Source organism: Metopolophium dirhodum, chromosome 8 (genome assembly GCF_019925205.1).
Source record: "Metopolophium dirhodum isolate CAU chromosome 8, ASM1992520v1, whole genome shotgun sequence".
In the NCBI taxonomy this organism is placed as follows: Eukaryota; Metazoa; Arthropoda; class Insecta; order Hemiptera; family Aphididae; genus Metopolophium; species Metopolophium dirhodum.
In genome coordinates this window covers 35,751,166-35,762,632 of record NC_083567.1, presented here as the reverse complement: position 1 = coordinate 35,762,632, position 11,467 = coordinate 35,751,166, and the positions used below count along the sequence as shown (strand labels likewise).

General features: G+C 29.5%; 1 protein-coding gene across 1 annotated transcript; it reads left to right on the top strand.

Annotated features, from left to right (window-relative positions):
* Positions 1-2,676: 2,676 nt before the first annotated feature.
* On the top strand, positions 2,677-9,112 carry LOC132950697 (protein takeout-like). Its single transcript, XM_061022235.1, has 6 exons — positions 2,677-2,854; positions 7,696-7,788; positions 7,860-8,010; positions 8,203-8,345; positions 8,432-8,581; positions 8,675-9,112. Exons 1-6 carry the CDS (start codon positions 2,770-2,772, stop codon positions 8,833-8,835), a joined length of 783 nt encoding a protein of 260 aa, XP_060878218.1. The 5' UTR covers positions 2,677-2,769; the 3' UTR covers positions 8,836-9,112.
* Positions 9,113-11,467: the final 2,355 nt, after the last annotated feature.

The window sequence follows — 11,467 nt, the reverse complement described above, 5'->3', positions numbered from 1 at the left end:
ATTGATGAATGCAGAGGTGTGACAAAAAATTGTATGCGTATTCTCTTGCGAGAAGGCAATTTCAGAATTGGGTGAAATAGCTCACTTCCCACCCTTGCCAGTTGTCACACAACATACTATTGTTCTAATCAATATTTTAGAAATTATTTATTTTTTTTTTGCTATTTTTATTAATATTTTAATTAAAATACTATTCTTTTTTTTTAAATATACCTAATTTATGTCATGTCACTACATCAGTTCTATCAGTTACGTATGACACGTTGACACACCCTATACCACTGGGCACTATAGGTATGTGACTATGTGAGAACACTAAATAAGAATGACGGTATAGATCTGCGAATCTGTGATTTTTCGACGAACCTGCTTCAACAGCCGGCCCTTGTGTGCGTCGTGCGTGGTTTATGTCAAACAACTATTTTATCATATTATTATTTTCAAAATCATCCTGCAGTTTAACAGTATTGTTTACTCACAGCAGGCGTACATATAGGTATATAATTACATTATAGTATTTCCTGATTCCGGGACCGACGTTACAGGAAGTAGGTAGGTAATATCGCGTAAAACTGTGCGAATTCACTATAGGTAGTGCACACTCGCACATCTCGAGGTCTCGGAATGTGTTGCGGACACGGATGAGTATATTATATTATGTTTGGCCGTGCTTAATGCGTACACAGTATACACATACAATCTCGTATTTGCGTACACATATTTATTATTGTTTATAATATAAAATATATATTGTAAATATATCATATATAGCCTGTGCTAAAAGTGGTAAAAAATTCCGAGGGGAGGGACTGTGACCTCAACATCTATAATATTTTTTTGAGTATTCCATAAAATGCATAATGTACCTACATATTTAAAAAATTTCTATTATATCTAATTTTGTAGAAATATGTATTTTTAGTTTTTACTAGGATTTGACTGGCCTCACACAAATATTGAAAATGCCCTTTTAAAAACGCCCTTATAAAATGCTCTTTTATGAAAAAAAAACTCTAAAAAATGTCATAAAAGCTATTATAATTCCATAGAAATTGACCCTGGGTTATTTCAGAAATCAATATAAATTTGTGAGCTGTTTATTTAAAAACCCTATATGTTACCTTATATAAACCTTAATTACCTTACGTTGTTTTAGTAAAATCTTCTTCTCCTTAAACAGCTTAACCGTTCATTAAGGACCTGCGCTGCCACTAGTAAACCTCTCCATTTTTTCCGTCCAAAGTCCAGTCTAACGTTGCATTCTCATCTATCAGTAATCAGTCTCATATCTTTTTCTACGGTCGTGTCTTTCCATCTTGTTCTTGGTTTTCCAAGTGGAAGTTTTTTATTTATTTTTCCTATCAGAACATTCTTATTATTTTAGTACAATATGTGTATTTATTATTTTTTCGTAATATTAACAGAAATAGGTTAAAAAATGTCTTGCAAAAAATAAATAAAGCCCTTAAAACGTTTAAAATCGCACTTAAACGTGAAAATCCTCGAAAATGCAAAAAAAAAATTCCACGAAAATGTTAGTTGTTACCATAGTGTGTACCTACTTGTAACACATTTGTATCTCAAAAAGCATTGACATTCCAAAAACAAAAAAAATGCAAATGCATCGAAATCCGATCCCTAGTTATTATTATTTAGTACTATTAGTATTTACTACGCATTATGTGTTTACATTGGTATATTGTAACAAAAAAGTATAAATATTTAACATACAGAAAATAAACGAAATTAATATACTAATATACTATATTACTATGTAATTTATAATATTATAATATTATGCATACCTACATAATATATAGGAGCTCTTATTTTGTATTTTTAGTCACCCCATACGGCTATAATACGACTATGCATATTAGGTATACGCATTAAATACGAGCCGCGACCATCGAACACATAACTCTACCGCAGGCCACATCAAGTTAATTTCTATAAGCCTCTTCTCTACACCTATACCTCTTTGTAATCGTATACTACATATATATATATATATATATATATATATATATATATATATATATATTGAAATAATAACAACATTATAAAATAAAATTCATAATATTATCAATAATACATAATATCTGTTTCTCGTATGTATAATTAATTTGGATCTGTGACCCACCTATACTGCAGGTCTCTTCGATATAATACTATGCTTACTCTATGGAAAAGTCACAGAAATTTTTCTTTTCAAGGTAAATCCCATATTATTGAGGTGAAAATGCGCGTTCCAGGTAATTGGCTATAGTTGGCTGTCAGTATACACTATACTGTACACTTACATTACTTTTGTATGATCTAAGCTTTAAAAGTTTGGTGGGGCAAACCTACGTACCTACTTATATTATATTGTCTTGTAGTTTAAAAATTGTCTTAAGATAATATTATTACAAAGTATGTTAGTTGATTGACTAATCGTCAATCGAAATAACAAAATTGAGTTTACCGGAAAATCGTATGTATATAGGTACAGTCGCGATAACCGAAAATTACGATCCTAGGTACGTATTACATATTTTAATATATTATAAACTATATCCGACGACGAAGACGCAGCGGATTGGCCCGCTCCTTCCGTACGACTCGATGAAATTAATATATTTTGTGTACACTTTCCCTCCAACAACTCGAGGCTCGTCTATAAAGCGGAATAGGAGCCTGACGGATCGCGTATTGCTCGACAGTCGTCCGCGCGCAACACACACCGAGTAAATTGTAACCACCTGTAACGACGAGCACAGCAACAATATGCGCAACGCAGTCATACTTTTACTGGCCGCGTTTTCCGCGGTCGCCAGGGCGGCCATCATTAGGTCGGGCGGCGTCGAATTGCGTAAGTACTCATTTTGAACACACTTACATACACATTATACAATCGTATAATATATTTATTATTGAATATTTGAGTCTATGTATAATGTATTGACGTATTGTATAATAGCTGGTATATTGTAGTTTAAACATCGGCGTGACCATACCATATTATAAGTTGCAAGTATTAAATTGTGTCTTCAGGAAGATTGAGCAAAATTACATTATTTTCAGTTTTTTTTTTTAATTATACTTACAGGCTACAATTTTATAAGGACACAAAAAGTATATGTAATACTACGAGAAAAAAAATTACATATGTATTATAGGTATATAAATAGTTATGTATAAACGTTGAAAAGCCATTAACGAAAACTGTTTACCCCCATTAATGACATGCACAGATTGTTTGTTTTGATTTGAGTATATATAATATTTTGTAATATTGGCATTAATGGTATTATGCATCTAGCAGGTCATGATGACGATACCATTTACTTTAGGTCTTGTAGGATTACCGTAATTGTGGGGACTGCTGTGAGCTTTTTGACAAGTGGATTAGAGTGGACGATTATATAGATCATTATATAGACCATTGCAGGAACTTTTGTAAAATACTCGTAGATTAGCTTCTTCATGGATGGATTTCAATTTGAGATCGAAATGTATTGTATGGTTAGAGAGCCAGATATAGATATGGAAGGGTGTTAATTAATTCTCTTAGTGAAATATTTTGTAAAGTTTGAACTTTGTTGATGTTTGATTTTTTGCGTTTCCCCACGATTTTAAGAACTTAAATAACTTTTTATTGCCTACTTAGGATTAAATGGCATTTTTATAGAAAATAAAACATCAAATATACTATTATACTATATACCTACCTACTTATATTCAAAAACAAATACAATTTAATACTTTGTTAAGATATTTTTTGATTTAAAAGTTTCATAATATGTGTGTGCCCGAGCCATCCATACATCTGCACTTATTTGTATGGGTATTAACATATAGGTAATGCTCTGTTTTTTTTTATTAATTTTCCCTTTTATAAGTTTATCTATCGTTATTTATATATAACTTCTAATATTAATTTTAATAGATTTATTTTTAGATTACAGTTACAGTAATTGTTGTCATTAGTCTGTAGGTATATATTCTTTTACTATGAGATATTTTGTAAAAGTGCAGAACCGGCAGAACCCCGTTGATATTTACAAGGCTACATATTATAAATAAATAAATGAATAATAACATAATAAATTAACAATTATTATGTGCTGGTGACATGGACTTAATGTTCTTCTTTTGTTTTTTCGCCTTTCAAGTTTTCAACAACATAATTATGTACAACCAAATACATGTAATAATGTTATATAATACGCCGTTACGTGTGGTGTACACGGTCTCTAAATAGTTATACGAAAGACCACTACCTTAATGTGCCTACACCCAGAGTGCGGAAGTAGGAATCTGTATTCGTAATACTATACTTTGTGAACACACGTAACCGTAGTTATATATTAATTTATACCGCGTTGTTCTTTTAGAATTTGAGCTTAGTCAACTACGAAGTTAACGATTCAACCACTACATAATATACCTAAAATATTGTATAACAATCACTCAAATTTTCTTAGAAGCGGTTTTATTTGTTTTCAAAAATTGTTATCATCTGGAAATTATTTAAAATATTCGACTATTAAAGTTTATCCAAGCTATACTTACATAATATAAAATATATTATTTATTATAAAATTATTATTCTCCTGTTTCCTATTTTTGTATTTCTACAACCAATAGGTAATAATATTGGTATAAACTATCAGAAAAATCATACTCTGAACCACAAAATTAGGTTATATTTATCTTTACATTATTAGGTTGTTACTCGTTGTGAAGTTGTGAGGTACGAAGTAGAAGTAGTAAAAAGATTATAATTTATAATCTTCTTTACTAAATAGTTTTCACATAATACTAGCTTAATTGAATGAGTATAATGGCATGTATCATAAATTATGCAATTTGAAATAAAACATATGATGTACATTGAGTTGCAGTAGAATAAATATACAGCTTAAGTCAAAATTATTAGTTTCAAATAATTTATGTTTCCATTTAAAAGTATCGATGTCAAGGTAAATGAATGATACATTATAATATACAAATATATATATAAATATTTTTTAAACTTTACTTTAAAAACAAACAATCTGTAATTTATTTATTACAATAAGCCTGTATGCAGATATATATATATATATTATATACCCAATGACAACACTTTACTCGGGGATTTGGTTAGTTTTGATTATAAATTTTAATTAAATTTAGTTTTTTCTTTTTTTTATGCTTTATAAATATAAATTACAATATAGGTACTATTATAATTTATATACCTAACCTGCTTAGTGCTTATAATAAATAATATTTTATAAGGTAATTATACTAATATGATAATTATTTATTATTTAAGCGGACAGCAATAATTGATATCATAACAAAATAGGTATTTGAATTAATTCAAAATTTCGACCGTATAAATACTTAAATAATTTATATTAGGTACCTATAAACTATATGACTAAACTATTGATTGAATATTTATGTAATGGCAATAGGTATTTTTTATAAAACTCAAATTATTCAAATTTAAAATATCCAGTTTTTTAATTTGTGTACTTGACATAGTTATATACTTGCATAAACATTTAATGTTTTGGGGCATTAGTTTTTATAAATATAAATAATTCTAGGCTAAAATGATTATGAATTATCATTATGAATATATAATTGTACCTATTATATGCTATAACTTGTTTATAATTGGCTATAATATATTGGATTATTAAAACGGGAAATACAGAATTTCCGGGCAAAATAAGACGTACGAATATTGATTTCCGATAAAAATATACTTATCCATATACTATATATACTTACAACTGTTCAAATTGGTTCATATAGGTAATTATATAAATATATGATGACTGCGTTATTTTTCACCATACATCTTTTAAGCATAAATGTGGACAAAATGTCCAACTACTCGAGAACGAACCACTGATTGCTGAAATGCCAAATCGTTTGACGGGAAACATAGTTCAGAATTTTATTACGCAATACGTATAGTTTATGCTTATTCTTGTATATAAATGTACTTCAGCTACACACAATACACATAAATATTAACCATGCCTATAGGTGCCAGGTTTTATAGGTATTATAGACACTCCTAAGTCTAGTTAATTTCCTCAAAGTTAAATCATTAAAATGAAAGTTCATCTGAACCAATTTGTATGTTACCTGTAGACTACCTGGGAATATCGCAGTATTGTATTTAGCTTATCATAACGTTTTATGATTAAAAACATAACTTAATTATGCTCGTTTGAGATGCATATCGTCCAACAATAATTGGCACGCAGCTGTGGCAATAAATTGGTAATCGCATCCGTCATTTTCCTTGCGTTTTACCCACAAGTATTATCGCATTTTGAAAATTATAATCTGGAGAGAGTTTGTTGGATTTTCTCTACAAATGACAATGAAAATGTAAAATTGCATGCAGATGCAATGAAAAAAATGCAAGCCATAATACCGCGTATCAATCTATATACAAAAACTAATTTACACGCATTGATTGTTGTCATTGCAGGGGAAATTTCACATTCACCGATATTACATATATTATACACATAATATATACATACAATGTACATTGTACACTGTGTATATAAAATATATATTTATTAAGAGTTTCCATAGTAATAATATATCATAATAGGACGTACAAATAAAAAAAAATTAACGGTTTCACCGTCGTTGTCGTATTTATATATATACGCAGTAGGTAGCGTTACACTTTCATTATAGGTATATATTTCGCAGGACCGGATCATTGACCGCAGGTTATAGACATGATCAAAAGAACAGAATATAAAACGAGTACAAAAAAACGTTTAAGTAGGTAGCTGGTAGGTATAGCTGACACACAAAGCGGTACAACTGTGGTAGTCTATAATGTATATGTAATATAGATATATATTATTATATACCTACTCAACCCATACAATTTGAAAGTGAATTTTGAGTAAAAGTTGTTTACTATATACAATAAAGTATAAATACGCGAAAGCTCAAGTCTATTATATTATATTGTTTTCTTTTAGTTGAAAGAAAATAATTTGCCTAAAAAACAGACGTAGGTATGCTGCAGCAACCACGTTAAATTCAAATTGAAAACAAATATTAATTTCATATCCTATACGAAGGAAACTTACTAGACATTAAATAAATAATAACAAATTCGAATTTGCTTATTTTTTTTTTTATCTTGTTCAAATGCATATGGCCCTGAAGCATAATTAATTATTATGTGTAGGTACGTCCTCTCAAGACTCGATTAGTTAGGACTTGGTATGGCGTCTACATAGTACCTACATATATAAACGTAAATACGTATATACGTACTACGCATAAAGTTTACCTGAAGGTCAACTACTATACAATGTATATAAGTACATAATATAGTAATAACATAAATGTGTACCTAATCAAAACATCATCATAACATTATACACGCAACACGCATCATCCAATGAGATAATAAAATAATAATAGTAATTTAGGACAAAAAGGTTTAGCCATGGATTTGCAAGATACATAATAAACATTTTATATTTTTATGAAAAAAATAAATTAGCAGTTTTAAATTTAACTAATTTTAAGACGTTTAACTATGGGTATTCGATAAAAACAAAATGTGTGCACACGAAATAAAAACATTTTATATAACTCATTTATGTACATCATAATTCATTATGTAAATATTAATTATTATATAATTTGTATTGTTTTTTGTAGCAACTTACACAGATCCATGCAAAAGAAATGATAAGGACTTCAGTGGTTGTCTAAAGAAAACCCTTCAATACTTGATCCCGAAATTTAGCAAAGGTTAATATTATTATATTTTTATACTACAACGGTTCAAAAACTAATAACTCTATTGGTCAAACAATTTTCAGAGGGCATTCCACAGTTGAACATCACATCTTTGGACCCATTCTATTTAAATGAATATCTTATGCATTTCGAGTCTACACAAATCGAAGGAAAATCTCTATTCAAAGATGTTTACAACCATGGTTTGGGATCTATAAAAATCGTCGATGTCAGGTAGTTAGAATTTAAATAGATAATCAATCGTTGTATTTTTCTACTGATTAAAGTTAATTTGAAAATTAAGTTATTTCATAACTGACGTCTGATATTCAATAGGTAATTTAAAAGCCAACGATTCAGCGAATAAAGAAAATACGTTTCACTTTAGTGCATGATAAATAATTTATTGAAAATATTGTTTTTTAGATCTGTCGTGGAAGACCCAGAACAGTTGGAATTAGAAGTCGACTTTTACATGCCAAAAGTGATATCAAACGGAAAATTCAAGGGCGAGGGAAGAATTGGCCAGATGCCAATCATGGGCAAAGGCGTATTCAACGTGACGTCTTGTAAGTACAAAATCGCTCAAAAACCAGTCAATAAAAATTTGAATAAATAATAAAAATAAAACATTGAATTCCATTTTTGTGCGTAGATGATGTGACCGGTTCGTGGATGTTGAAAGGCAATGCCGTTGAGTTGGACGGACAACGCTACATGCGTATCAAGGACGTTGGCATGAAATTAGACATTGGAGACATGAAAATATACGCGACCAACATGATTAATGGTAGTCCCGAATTGAGTGAGTACTATATACACCAGAAATACGATTGAATATTGCGAAGAGAAAGCCAATCATAAATTATAATACGTGGTGTTATTATCAATATTCTAGGCCAAATGGCGTTAACCTTCGCTAACCAATTTTGGCGAGTGATATTCCAAATCATGATGCCGTACGCCGAAGAGGGTTTCGAGAAGATCACAAGACCCATTCTCAACCAAGTGTTCCTGGAGGTTCCTTATGACCAGCTGTTCCCGCCCAGCCGCAAATAAACCCTCCCAATAAAATCATATTTCTCTTTGACTTACCTTAAGTTCTTCTCTGTGTTGTAGGACTGTAGTATTTCTTACTATATTGTAGGTGTAATAAGTTTTTATTTTTAATAATATTATGAAACGCATCACCTAAAACTGGAATTGCAAACCAGTAGGATATCCGACCAATGTTATTTATTATTAAGATTAATATATTATATTTTGTTTTAAGCGACATAAATAATTAATTTAATAACTATATATTGTTATATAAGTAAACTATTTTAAGACATAATCGCTGAATTTTTCTTTACGTTTATTTACCACCGTCACTCCAAACCTTAGAGGCTAGATATGTATTGTATATAATAATATATAGTCTATACAATTTGACTTTGAATCAATATAATATAGGTAGGCACTCATCGCATACACAAACATCTGACACTAATGCAATAACGTTAAGAGACATTTATAAGTACGCAATACAACGAACATTATTTGTTATTTATACGACAAACTTGGTCTATGCATTAACTTGGTACCGTTAATGTTTTAATTTGACACGGAAATAATATGTGTTCCTAAATATCAATTAAAATGTAATCCGCGGCTGATGAATTATCATTAACGTTTAATAACAACGTATTGTGTTTCTATAGGCCAAACTGTATCTTTATATTATTATGTTACTTTTGAATCTGTATAATATAATAATGTCTGAAAGGGGATCATCTCATTGCTGAATAAAACATTTAAACAATATTACCTGCCGTAGCCTCGTCTATGTATTGTTTGACGTTATACATAATAATACATAATATAATATTAGGTATAATATTCGTCATAAATATACAGCAGGCACGTAATAGGTATACTTAGTGTAGGCATACAGTCGCGTGTATGGTTTTAAATATTTAATTCACAACGATTTTTAATGTAATATTAATTAATCGCATCATGGTGTGTGATTGGGATTCACAGTCGCAGACGGGGACGTGTGTTAAATATCTTATCAAACTTATAATTTATAATACATATCACAATAACCAATATTAAACATCTTGCCACGAATATGTATATATATATATAATACTTGGTTAGAACTTACAATGTTACATAAACGTGTATTGTGCACAATAAACACGTAGGTTCATACGTTATTTTCATTCTAATCTCTAATGAAAGTATTCATTTTTAATAATTATAAATATGAAAAAATTATTTATTTTTCAGTTCAGTTTTATAATCTACTTTGACACACACCGGGCACACGCGATCATTTATTTATTTTAAATTATTACCTTGACTTCATTATGCATTTTAATTGATACTCTGAATTTATACGGGGACTAAAATATGTTTTAATTTTAAAACAAATTAATTATAAAACTATAATTATCCAACAATGGCGCTGACAATCGTTTGCCTAAGTCTTAAAGTTACGAAAAAAATCTAATTGTGAGGATGCATATTGTAGCAGTTTTTTAAGTATTCTGTATTATATTCAAATCATAGGTACACATTAAATATGAAACACATCGCATGTCGGAGAACCTATAATTATTTTACCTTTAAGACTTTAACTTGTGCTTAGTGACTATTAGTTGGCCAAATGGATCATACGCAATATAGTATACACTACAGATTAGTGTTATTTACGTAACGCTAAGTATATTTATCATTGTTGCTACCTATTTAGGTGAATATAGAGTTTATACTAAGGATTTTTGTCAACTGTGAATTTTGTTTTATGAAGCATAATCCATAGAAATGTCGCTAAAATCTCAAAATAAAATATTAAACTGTACTTAAAACTGGATATACATATTTAGGTTTTCGGTATAAATGGTATAATAATTAAAAATGTAACATATAAAATATAAATAAAACAATAAACATACAAATTTAAAATATTTGATTTCAATTAAGGGAATTTTTACTTTTTTGTAATAGGTATTTACTATTTATATTTTAGAAAAAACCGTTTTAATTAACGCTTTGCGGCATGTGTCACATATTGGCCGAGGGTCTTTAATAATGAAGTATATGAGTAATGAGTGTGTGAGGAAGGTGTGTCCGATTTTGATGCAGAAGCTGTGAACTGTTTACTATCAAAATATGACTGTACATTTTACCTATAACTATATACGTATGGGTTATTGAGAATTGGGATCAACCAAATATTAATGTTTTAATAATTACGCATTGGTGTGCGGTTATAATTTATTATTTCTATAAGATTATAATTTGTACTTATATCAACAAATTATTAAAAAATCAATTACGTGAAAATTGATTATCATATGCACATCTAGATTTTTGACATAGGTACGTTTCCTAAAAATAGTTGATTTTAAAAAGTTTTTGATAAAAACGGGCTTTGGCAAAAGCGGAATAAAAACTTTATTTTTTGACAGAAACGACCAAATATTAGGTTAGGTATAACCTAACCTAACCTAACCTAACCGCGATATGGCGATTACGGATAATATACTATTCTGGCGGAAATAAGTAATTACAGGGATTATTACAATTGTTATGGTCTAGCTACGTCCATAATTTTACACCTTATACTAATGTAATTTCGCATTAAGCATCCAGGAGATCCCAATAATTTAATGACGTTTCGCTGTTTTGCGACATACCT